The sequence below is a fragment of the Lissotriton helveticus genome, chromosome 7, assembly GCF_964261635.1.
Source record: "Lissotriton helveticus chromosome 7, aLisHel1.1, whole genome shotgun sequence".
NCBI lineage: Eukaryota > Metazoa > Chordata > Amphibia > Caudata > Salamandridae > Lissotriton > Lissotriton helveticus.
In genome coordinates, this window is record NC_136068.1 from 1,179,994,445 (window position 1) to 1,180,007,402 (window position 12,958).

At 46.3% G+C, this 12,958-nt stretch overlaps 1 protein-coding gene across 4 annotated transcripts in view; it reads right to left on the reverse strand.

The window, feature by feature from the left end:
• HELZ (helicase with zinc finger) overlaps positions 1 to 12,958 on the reverse strand; it is a 1,775,655-nt gene that overhangs the window by 1,220,560 nt on the left and 542,137 nt on the right. For all 4 annotated transcript variants that reach the window (XM_078654323.1, XM_078654320.1, XM_078654322.1 and 1 more), the window contains exon 12: positions 9,028 to 9,295. In XM_078654323.1, coding sequence (XP_078510449.1) covers positions 9,028 to 9,295 — 268 coding nt within the window. The remainder of the gene's footprint in view (positions 1 to 9,027; positions 9,296 to 12,958) is intronic.

Genomic DNA, 12,958 nt, shown 5'->3' on the forward strand with positions numbered 1-12,958 from the left:
TCTAAGGGTCTCAGTTGCACGCAGAAGGGCCGTCTCCGTCGAGAAGCCCGCTCGAAAGCCTGATTGGGAGGGGTGAAGAATATTGGCTCTCTCAAGGTGTTCAACTAATTGAGAGTTCACCACCTTTTCTGCGACTTTGGCCAGATAGGGAAGCAGCGAGATGGGCCTAAGGTTCTCCAACACGTCAAGACCGACGTTGGGCTTTTCCCTAATAGGCAACACAACCGCCTTCTTCCAGTCCTCCGGGATCTGTTGAGTGGAGAAAGACGTCTGCAGTACATGCCTGATGTAAGGTTCCAGCACTGACAGACCACCCGACACCACTCTAGGAGGCGCAGGATCAATGGGAGATCCGGACCTGACGCTGCGGCAGATCCTGTTTAAGCTCTCAGTAGGAGGAACCGTAAACAGTTGTAGTGTATTGCACGGATCCATAGGTGTCCTTGCAGCCCTGAATTCAGTGCCACTCACGGGTTGTTTAGAAAAAGAGGCATAAATGTTCTTAACCTTCCCCGAAAAGAAGTCAGCTACCCTGTTGCATTCTGCAACCGAGTCTACTTTCGGGGCATTAGAACTGGATACAGGGATATTTCCGTAAAAAATTTTAAGAGCTCTCTCGGCGAGCTCTCAGCTTCCTCTATTCGTGCCTGATAGTGTTTGGCTTTCGCCCTGCGCAATGCGCATTGATATCTTTTATGCGCTAAGCTATAGCTACTCTTGCCCTGTGCACATGGATTCCTCCTCCAGCTCCGTTCAAGTTTTTTACATTCTGATTTAATTTGCTGTAGCTCCTGGGTAAACCAAGGGGCAGTGCGCTGTCTACCCCCTTTCAACTTATAGCTGCTCCGGGGAGCAAGCGAGTCCAAGGCAGTTAGAATTAGTTCATTAAATTCGGTATTTGCAGTGTCACTATCCCTGGCCATAGGTGGACCCACCCTCTGTATGAGTAGATTAAAAGCCTCTTGGGAGAACTGCTTCCATTTTCGCTGGGGAAAATTATTATTATCATTCTTAGCTGTCTTCTGGGGTAGATAGCAAAATTGAAGTGGCACTAAGAAGTGGTCCGTCCAGGGGAGAGGTTGAGGTTTCATCACTTTTACCCCATCCCAGCTGGCAAACACTGGATCCAAACAATGGCCTAGCTCATGGGTAGCGGCATCACTTTGCAAATCAAGTTGCAGCTCTTTCAAGACTTGTCGCAGGTCAACCGCATCTTTCTGAAGGGGATCTTCAAGATGTACATTAAGATCTCCAAACACCATCAGTTTACTGTGTCTGATGGCAAGATGGGCGACGCCTTCCATCAGGCTAAGTCTGAAATTCCCCATGGCTCCCGGGGGCCTGTAAATTAAAATGCCGGAAATAGATTCCAGAGGGCCAATCTTAATATTAAACTCACCCACCTCACAGTTGTCAACCTTAATCGGGCGCAGGGAGCATTCAGCGGGGTTTTTAACAATAATGGCGATGCCCCCGCCCCTCCCTCCCCCTCTATCAATTCTAGTGAGGGTATACCCCGGCGGGACAGTGCTAAGGATATCAGGGTCGGAGTGCTCACCCAACCAAGTTTCCGTTGGGAAATACAATATACAATACAATATAATACAATATTCGCGGCACAACACCAAAGGTCCTCTTTCTTGGCTTTGACAGCAAATTGTCCATTATCAATGTGGAAAGTGGACTATAAAATACTAAGCAAGGTCCTAACGAGTCACATCCTTTAGTATTTACCATGACTTTACCATCTGATACACCCTGATGAAAATGGATTTGCACCAGGGGGTAGTACTCCCCTAAACATCAGGTGGCCATTTCAAATCATCGAATATGCCTTCCTTTGGAACATTGATGGGTGGTGGTGCTAGCAGTCTGAAGAAGGAACGGAACACCATTAGTTGGACATACCTATTCAAGGTGTTAAAACAACAAGGATTCGGAGAGGAATCCCGGAACACTGGTAATTATTGTATGCAGACCCTACTGCAGGGATTCCTATGGAACACATAATATCAAAATCAGAGATGAAAGGGGGACCTGGGTCTATGCATTAAGGGCTTGGAAGAATTCAGGAAATTAGCTGGCATGAAAGGTAAGTGGCCCATGCCATGTAAAACAAAATAGGATACTAAAAAAAAATAAAAAAAATAAATCACCAACTGACATACTTATGCCTCCTACCCCTTCTGGATTATAGGTCATCAACCAGGACTCTCCAACCAACTCTGTCCTGGGCTTTTCTTTCTAAATGCCTCCAGGTGTAACTCACCTCCATGATGTCAGCCTCAACACCAAGTGTTTCTTGGCATTCCTCTTTTCCTTGAGGGCTCCAGCGGAGGGTTTGGTGGTGGTGGTGTTTGGTGCAGGCTTGAACAGGGTGTGACCTATCTAGTCCCAGCATCTTTTCATAATGTCTTCATGAGCAGGCAGTTGGAAAGTCTGCTGCCTTAGGTAGTTTTTGCGGATAGTGTTTGTCTAGCAGATTTGGAGTATTTTCCACATACCGGTGTTGACGGGCCAGACTTTGTTGGTGGTAGTTACTGTTGTCCTCCATGTTTCTGTTCCATACGGAAAGACCACTTTTATGTTGGTGTTAAATAACCTGATCTTTGATGGGAACTTTCACTGGTTCTGGATCACTTAATTACCCTTACCCCCAGGATTGCATTGCTCGGTCTATTTGATGAGGTTGGGGGACGGAGGATGGAGAGGTCCTTTGTAGCGGTGTCCAAGCAGGTGGCCAAACGAGACATTGCATACAAGAGATAATCTAAGGTGTCCCCTTCGCTGGGGTAGTGTAGGAGAGGTGAAAACTGGTGTGTCCCCCACGAAAGACCAACTTATGAAGTATGAGGAGGTCCTTGGAAACACAACAGGATTTGGGGCAGGTGGTGGAAACATCATGGGTGGATGTATGATATGAGTGTGTCATCTGACTTTGTGCTTATTTCATAGACATGGGGAAATGTTTACTGTGTATTTTTATGTTTTATCTTTGAATATCAATACAATTCGGTTATTAAAAAGCCTGATCTTGGTTTTGCAGCATTAGGTCCTTAGAACTTAAGATCTTCTTTGGCTGAATGAAGGCACCCCTTGGTTTGCCGATTCTTGCCTTTAAGTCGGCATCTGTGCCGCCCTGCTTGTTTATGACACTGCCCAGGTAGGTAAAGGCCTCAACCTCTTCCAGTGCATCGCCTGCAAGTGTGACTGGCGTTGTGCTGGCCATGTTAGCCTTCAGGATCTTGGTTATTCACCTGTGGATGTTGAAGCCAAGTTGTGCTGATAAAGCTGCCACTTTGTCCGACTTCTCTTGCATCTTCAGATGGGTGTTGCCAAATGACATGGAAACCAGTTATTTTCTGGTACCGAGGGTTACAAATATAGGACCGAACATGACACTGTAAAGGGCAGATCCATTACATGTTTTGGAGGAGGTCCCTGCCACTGTCAATCATGGGCAGACTAGCCCTATTCAAGATAGTACTTCTTCCTAGAATTCTGTATCACTTTGCTAGTTTGGCAGTTCAGTTGCCAAGGCAGCTGTTTAGAGAAACTGATGCCATTTTAGACTTGATATGGAGCACAAATAAGTGTAGGGTCTCACTGCATAAGCTCAGGCTCCCCACAACATACGGAAAAATAAACGAGTACCCCAAATTATTAGCTGTATTTTGTGGCAGTCCAGCAACAGTGGCCAATTAAGTGGTTCGCGGACACAGCATTCTCTACGGCAAAACTGATAAGGGCATGTGTAGAACCGGAGGAAATAATTAAGAGGATGTTGACTAGCATTATAACAGAAGGAAGAGCCATGATTGTGGATAGCAGCTCTGTATTGCTAGTCCACATGCCCAGAAGTAAAATATTTCCCAAATGTCCAGATTAGGAGTCTACCAGGAATAAGCAAAGTGTGCGTGTGTGTTGGGGGGGGGGGGGGGGGGGGGGGGGAGGGGAGAGAAGAACGGCACTCTGGATAGCAACAGGAGTGGGGAAAAGAGGGTGATTGATAAGATAAGTGGTTCTGAAGCAATTTCACTTATAAACAAATGAGATTGGGATACCAATGGGCCAGTTCCTGAGCCACATAAGCAGAGCAATATGAGAACTATGGGACAAAAAAGGGACAGAAACCACCGAAACGTGGAACAGGATCAGATGCTGGTTAGATCAAGAAAATAGTTTGAAATAAATACATAGCCAATACCGACAACAAATGATCAGATAGTGATGGTGGAAAAGAGAGAAGACACCCACCATTATATTCATTGAGACAAAAATACTGGACAAAAGAATCAAAGTTGTATAATTTTTATTACGTTAATGTTTAATAACTCACTACACTTTCTTAGCCACTAAAAGTGGATCGAAGACAGAAGTGAAGGAATAGTCTAAATTACAAGTGGAAAGTAATGTTGATATATTCCAGAAAACTGATTCAAATGTTAGAAAACAGGAATGAATACTTTATTTAAATTGAAAAAACTACAATCATGAAATCGGTTTTTAACTACAAACCAGATGACTTGATCACAACTATAGGCAGCTACGTAAACAGTGTGCCAGAAAGTCAGTAGAACGGAACCCTAGCCTAGGGAAGCCAAATTAAAGGCTCTGATATCCCTAAGCTGAGCAGGAGCTCAGGTGTGTGGAAAAGGAATGGAAAGTAAAGGGGAGAATGGAGAAACGAAGTGTTCTGGGTTGGGGATAGGTATTTCTAACCTCTTTAAAAACCCAGCATAGAGATGGGGAATGTGACTTGTGGGGAACTGGGGGACATGAGCAGCCCTAGTCATCTGGCATACAAATAAACACTACTACAAGCAGCACAAAGTCACCACCCATGCACTACCTTTTTTTCCTCCTAGCGGCTGAAGATCTTCAAGTAAAGGGTGAGGGCCAATGACAGGGCCTGCAATGAGCAAGGTTGTGGTGATAATGCTCTTCTGAGGTGACTAGTGAGAGCTATCTCAACAGGCAATGAGGAAGGCAGCTATGCATCACCTCAAATGGCACTACAGATTAACCTACATAAACTCACACACTACTCAGGCCATTCTTATGTTATTCCTCTCTAATAGACAGTCGTAGGAAAGTGCCACTTTTTGCATGGTTACTCCCCACGTTCTGCCCGACATCGGATTCAACCTGACTTGATGTGCCCTGGGTCCCTTCAGATCAGGCTACAAGGGCCTGTGTTATTTCCAAAATTGTACTTTTGTACCCACAATTGGCACATCTCTGGCCACAGTTAAGCTCCTTGTAAAAGGAACTATGGGTACCAAGGGAATTGTGACCAGGTAAGACGTCTACCAGCGGCAGCACCTATCGTGCCACCCTTAATGGCCCTGTATCTTTACACCCACAAACTGCCATTGCAAGCTGTCTGTTTTTAGACTACATGGCGCCAGGAGGGACTACTCGTCCAGTGACAACTAACCTTGATGTAAGTGTGACAATAGAGAGCTGTCTTCTCTCTCCCGTCAGTACAAGCTTGGCATTTTAATGAAGTCGGTACCCCACGGAAATCATTCATATACAATTGTTCAGGGAAATTCACTCATAAGGGTACCTACGCTCTACCCCTGGACCAAGGAGGTATGGCTAGAACCCATGGGATCTTTCATGTGCGAGTCCTGATGAAAGCCGGGGTATTTTGTAAATTTTCTGGCTGAAACATGTCTACATATTCTTGCAGAGTGGAGAGATGGGGGACTCATAACAGTCCTCCATACCACCATCCACTGGTCGTTCAACCGACCATTTTACTCTGGACCGGGAATCCACGATTAAAATGGGATTGAGGCTATACTGTGTCCAGTTTTTAGACTAATTTTGCTGCACCTTTTTCCACTTATGATCCCACTTTTCGGTCAATATTTTTTTGTGTTGTATTGTCTTCCCCTCCTTATTGCTCCACCTCCAGCGTTGGCGTGCGCTGAGGTGTGTTAGCAGCCCTATGATGAAGCATGACACAGTTTACTGTGTGTGAGGGCGGTTTTAAACTTTTCCGGTGTTCCCCTGACCGTAGATCACAGGGAGTCTGAGCACATAGTCCCTCCTCTTTTTGCGTGTTACATTGTTACTGGAGGTCGGGGGGGGCTGCTTTCCTCCTACCCCTTTTAAGTTGTGTGTGGTGTCTGTTTTTATTACAGAGAAAAGTGAAGCGCAGACATGTAACACATCCATGTGTTCCATGCCTACCACCCACTGCCTGAGGCCTAGGCAAGTCACACCTCTAGCAGAGAGCACTAGCCTCAGGTGATGGTATAGTGGCATGAGCCCTGTACCCCTGCAGTATCAAAGTCCATTCTTCGACATTGTAAGTGTAGTAAAGTCATAAAGAGTACATAGTCTGGGAGCTGGTCATTACGAACTCCACAGCTCCATAATGGCTTTACTAAAAACTGTTAAGTTTGGTAGTGAAGGTCTCAGCACATTAAACCCACACTGATGCCAGTGTGAGATTTAATGTAAAATGCACATAGAGGGCAACCTAGAGATGCCCCCTGATAAATGACCAGCCCTGGTGTGGCTCCTGAATGACTGCCCGCCATTTGCCACCACCAGGAAGGTTTCTGGACCACTGGGTAGTGAGCCTCCATTCTCTGGGTCCAGAAACAATGCCCATCCTGGGCAGAAATGTCAAGCCTCCTGCCCCAGGATGGGCTGGGTCCACGAAGAGGAAGCTTCAAAGGCTTGCCACCTTTGAGATCTGTCCCTGCCTTCTGCTGCCCCCAGCCACTGGCTCCCACTGGTTCTGCCCTCCATTTTGGGTCGGCGAATCGGCTAGAACACCATGCTAGGAGGAGAGGTGTGCCCACCTTTGCCAACCCCACCCCTCAGGTGGGGGAGGGGAGGAGAAGCATACATCTCAGTCCCCTTCATCTTGAGGATGAGGGCTCTCACCCAATCAGGGAGTGGCTCATGCCCACCTTACTGGAGGGTGGCATAATAGGGGATGTACCCACCCCCAGGAAGGGACTCACTGGCCTGACCTGCACACTCTTTTTAACGCCCCTAAATCTAGGATTTAGGGGCCACCCTGAGCCTCGGCTCCTCAGATTTGAGGAAGAAAGAAGGACCGAAAAGCTGTGCTGACCCAGGAAAAGAGGACACCGACTGCTTTGGCCCCAGCCCTACCGGCTTCTCCAGTCTATGAACTGCCTACAGCAAGAACCCAGGGCAAGTCCAGCAACCCACAGAGCCTGGAGGACCTGCCCTGCAACCATCTTACAGACTATGCCTCCCTTGAGCATCAGATTTGCTTAAAGCCAAGACTCACCCACAGAATCCGGATTCTGGCGACTCCGCAATTCTACACCACTGCACCAGACGCCCACAGCCCGAGTTCAAGTGGCCCAACACCACAAGGAGGTCTTTCCAGCGATCCTGGCCTGGATTCTGGTGATCCCCGACCTCCCTCAAGACAATGCCTGCAGCCTCAACCTGAAGAGTTCCTGCAACCGGAGCTGGTAAGAAAACCTGATGCCAGAAGACACCCCTGCCCCCGATGCCCCACTGCCTTAAGTGGCCCAACGACAGTGTCCAAGCATCCCAGCAGGAATCCAACTTACTTGTTCAGCCGATGCTAGCCTTCAGGAAGCCTCCCTGCCCGAGCCTGCAGCAACTTTACTGAACCGAAGGTCTTCATTGAGAATCACGGGGTCCCTGATGTTTTCTTGGCACCCTGCACCTGGCCACCCCTTTGTCGCTGGTGGTTAAGCTCCTGTCCTAGTTGTTGGCCCCTGCAGTGCGGACCTTAACCCCAGGAGCTTTGCTCTCATACCTGAATGTCCTGCTCACAAGCAGTCCCTAACCAAAGGCCCCCTTACCCCATTGTTAAACACTGTGCCCCTACAATCTACACCCGGCCACACCAGGGTCACTGGTTGTGCAACTTGATTGCCTACCTAGACCCTGGGGAACCTTGGTCCAAAACCCATAAAACTAACTATTTTTCTCCCATACGAACCCGTAATGAGACTTTTGACTGAAAATTTTTCTAAGTGTTGAATTATTGTTTTGTATGGGGTAAACAGTAACTATCATTCAAACCAAGAAAAGTCTTTCTTACTTTGTACTGTGAGATCCTTCCGTGTGGAACCAAGGCATACCACCCTCAGTATTCTTTATAATCGAAATGTAATCAAAAAGACTAAAAGTAATCACTGTGTAATATTACCTGCTTTTTAAAACCACCCATCCTGTAACAATTGCAAATCCATTCCCTATAATATGTCTGTGCTAAGGTTTACAATTGAAAGAACAATTTACTTACCTGTACCAAGTTCTGCTTGGTTCTAGAAATGAAATACAAATACACCTTTTTCTATACTTAGATTGGTCTGGATTCAGTCTTGAGTGTGTGTCATCAGTCTTGATTGAGTGAATACAATAAATGCTTAACACACCCTCTGGATAAGCCTGACTGCTTTCCCATACCACCATAGGAGTTGTTAGTACATACCTAATTTAGTCTCTGCTATACCTCTGGGGCCCCCCTGGACTCTGTGACCTCTATAACTTACTTTGGCATATAATATATGCAGAGCCAGTTTACCTACAACAGTGAAGTAAGTGCTGCTAGAGTACCTTTTAAGGTTCACTATTGTCAGCCTTAGTTATGCAGACATTCCCATTTTAAAAGTGCGTGTTATTCTGGATCACAAATCTTGAAAATGAGTAAATACTTCTAAAAGAACAGCAGCAGCAGCAATACTATACCCTCATTCACAAAGTCACAATAATGGATTAGCAGGGTCCTTATGTGTTCAGGCCCAGTGGGGAGGGGTTACGGTTCATTGCATCTCAACAGAGACCTGTATTGTGTAAGGAAGCAGATTTGCTCAATAACACAAAAAAAAAAGATAAGTATTTAAAAGATTTGTCGGTCAATCAACAGGAGTGCAGATGACTGAAGAATATATATGCAAAGAGGGGTCGGAATTTGACTATAGCCAATGCATTTTAAAAAGAAGAATGACAAATGAAAGTCAGGACACAAACAAAATTCCCAGTACTTACTTGCTGACTTCTTTATACTGCGCTATTTCCTCAATGTACAGTAGGTCATGTAATCGGGACTGATAGTTGACCTTAGTCAAGGATTTATCCAGGACAGACTGTGTAAAAAGTTGGTCAGCAGACAGAGGGATTTGGTATCGGATAAGAAGGCTTCTCTCTAATTCAGTAGTTTCATTTGGCTCAAACTCTACAATAGTCTTGGAAGTATAATCCCATCGCTTGGCAGTGGTTAGCAGCTGCTGCCTTGCACACATCAGATATTCCAGATCTGCAGAAGGAAAATGGGAAAATTTACACAATGCTACTATCAAAAGCGAACTTTTTTCTGTCTCTTTTCTTCTGGTCTTACACATACTTGCGATACAGTTTCCATAAATGAACAAGTTACTTACCTTCGGTAAGACATTATCTGGTAAAGACTCACTCTATCTAGCTGCATATTCTTTACCTTTGAATTTTCCAAGCATCAGGATGGATCCAGAAATTTTGCTGAGCAATACCCCTTGCGTGCATCGTCGGGTGGCTCCATTCGGCTCCGCCTAATGTTGTTAGCATCGGTTATGACATGGCGGTACCTATATAGGCACCACCCAGGTGCCCGGATGTCAGTACGTTTCGTTTTTTCCACGCCAGAAGTGCAGAGCCACGAAGGAACTCACGTAGTGGTGTGCAAAACTAAGGCCCTGAAAAGGGGAGTGACATTAACCCTACAGCCTTAGTCTGCAAAGCGGTGAGGCATGGGTGGGGCTGTAAGGAATCAGCAGCTAGATAGAGTCTCTACCAGATAAAGCGTTACCGAAGGAAAGTAACTTGTTCATCTGATAGAAACTTTTACCTGCAGATTCCTTACCTCTGAATTAGCTACCCAAGCCATACCATCCTGGCGGTGGGTTGCAGACAAAATCCTCAAACTAGGAAGTCCTTCAGGACCTGTAGTGTAGTTCCTATATTCCCAATAAGCTTTGCGCATTGGAATACTATACCCTATAGACATGACATAGGACTGAGGTCAGTATGTCTCTATCGAATATAATAAACTTAATTGTGAGTGCCAGCTAACTCAGAGGTCACTAGAATCTTTCTCAAATACACAAGAAGGGATTAGTTTCTGACAACCGCATAAACATGACAACTTTGTTTCCCAAGAATAAAACGTATCTTCAGAGTCATGGAAACAATAGAGAACTATTTTACTCCGTCAATCGTGTATGCTTCGTTTCTACAGAGTTGCAGAGAAAATAGAGAGACGGGCGTTTCAATAAAAGGGGTTTATTGAACAGTCTTCTTTCTCATGCAAGAGAGGTGAACTGCTACAGAATGCAAAGTATAATGTGTACAGAGTAAACAGAAGTATAAAATAATACTGTAATAGCATTGTCTGGTGCTATGACATATAAAAATACATGCATAAATAACACAGCCTAAAATACTCAACTGGTGCTTCTAACATACGCCTACCCCAATGTACCTAACCTAGTACAAGGGAAGAAGTAAGTGTGGTCTTTAGCATAGGTTTAGTTTTTGCCAAGAATTGCCAAAGGTTTCTATAGGTTCTAATCAGCTCCATACCTTAGAATGAGAAAGGTTGGTATCTCTTTCACAGGACTCTATTTCCCAACACCCCGCAAGGGGAGTCAAAAACACTGGAGCTGGATTTCTCTGCAGAGGAGTACAGCTTCTAATCAGTGCGTCAGCTGGAGAGTTGGCTTTCTTCGGCACTTGCTTTAGCACGCTGCGTTGTGCAAGTGGGTAGTCGAACTGCACCGAACCACACCGTGCTTTGCCATAGCAAGTGAAGGTATATTTATATCTTGAAGGTGTTTAGGAATGCCAGCTATGACGTAAAGTCGGGCATATGAACATCATGGATGAGCCCCTAAGGAATAGTTGTTCATGCATATTCATGAGTTTCTTGGAAAAATCAATATCCAGGCTAGGGGAAGTCCCTTCAGCTTAAGAGTCTGATTTTCGAAGAAATCGTTGTGACGTGGATGAACGGATGGAAGTAGCCATGCCTGTATTTGGGCTGCATGGGCTATGCCTAAATAAGGGCTTCATTTCTATGCCTATATAAGGGCAATGTGAATTGTACCTATATAAGGGCATGAATCGGGAAAATGCATACGGAATCTAAATCACCACACAACAGACCAAACAGGCAAAATGCGGACCAGACTGTCCAGCCGGTAGTGTGGCAAATGTGTGCAAAGATGCCTACCTTGCTGCCTGACAGATGTCCAGGACTGGGACACCCCGAGCCAAGACCGTAGGCACAGCCTTCTCCCTGGTGGAATGGGCCCTTAATCCCCCAGGGGGCTGCTTCTTTGCCAGGGCAAAGCAGAGCTTGATGCAGAGAATGGCCCAGCGAGGGATGGTCCTTTTCTGCACTGCCCTTCCCTTCTTGGCACCCACTTACCCCACAAAGAGTTAGTCGTCCACCCGGAACTCTTTTGTGCAGTCCAGTTAGAACGACAACGCTCTTTCTGGGTCCAGTTGGTTGAGACGCTCCACCTCTGTAGAGGGATGCGGGGGAGCAAAGAAGGGGGGCAACGTGATGGATTGACCCAGATGGAATGGGATCACAATGTTTGGTAAAAAGGAAGCCCTGGTGCGAAGCACCACTTTGTCTGGAAAAGACATCAGATAGAGAGGCGTGCAAGATAATGCCTGCAACTCACTCACCCTCCGGGCAGATGTAATCACCACTAAAAAGGCTGTTTTGATGGTCAACAGCCGAAGTGGATAGCAATGTAAAGGCTCGAAAGTAGCACACATTAGGTAGGTGAGGACTAAATTAAGGTCCCACTGTGGCATAACAAAGGGCGTGGGTGAAAACAAGTGAGTAAGCACTTTTAGAAACCTATGTGCAATCGGAAACTTAAAAAGAGAGGGCTAGTCTAATATCCACAAATAAGCAGACTGAGCAGAGAGGTAACCCTTGAGAGTTCCCAAAGAGGAGCCCTGCAGGGCAAGAGTCAAAATGAATAAAAAGACAGTGGAAAGAGAAGCAGAAAGATGGTCAATAGACTTTTCTCTACAGTATAATACAAATTTCTGCCAACGGCAGGCGTATACCGTCTTAGTGGAGGGCCGCCTGGCTGCCAAAAAACTTTCCCAACTTAGGAAGGTCAAAAGCCATCAACAGCTGCCACTCCATGCATAGAGGAGCAGAGTTGACAGGTTCGGGTGGCGAACCCTCCCCTGCGGCTGTAACAGAACATCTTCCCGAAGGGGCAGCCTGATCGGAGGATCGATGCGCATCTTCAGAAGCTCTGGATACCAGTCTCTCCTTGCCCAGTCCAGAGCCACAATAATGACATGGGCGCGGTCGCTCCTGATCATCTTCAGGACAATGGGCAAGAGTGGTATGGGCCGAAAGGTGTACAGCAGGCATGAGCTCCAATCGCTACTAAAGGAGTTGCCTAGCAATAGATGCCTTGTAACCTCCAAGTATTGCTGATACTGCACGTTCTCTTCAGAGGTGAAGAAGTCTAACCAAGGTTCTTCCCACTGATTAAAGACCTTGCACCACCTCTGACTGGAGACGCCATTCGTGATCCGCTAGGCATCGACGGTGGAGTTCGTCCGCCCTGGTGTTCAGAGAACCTACCAGGTGGTGAACCACCAGGATTACGCCCTGCTGTTCTAGCCATGTCCAGAGACGCAGGGCCTCTCGACAAAAGGTCCACGACCCAACCAAGCCCAGCTTTTTGCAGTACCACATGGCGGTGGTGGTGTTGTCAGTGAACACCTGCACTAGCTTCCCCTTGGTATTGAAAGCATTTCTTCTCTCTGTCAATCGGATCACCCGGAGCTCCAACAAATGTATGTGTATCCTGATTTCCACCTCTCCCAGATGCCCGCTCTATCCCAGGAGTGACGCATCTGTCACGACTGTGAGAACTGGTTCGGGAAGGGAGAGGGGTCTGCC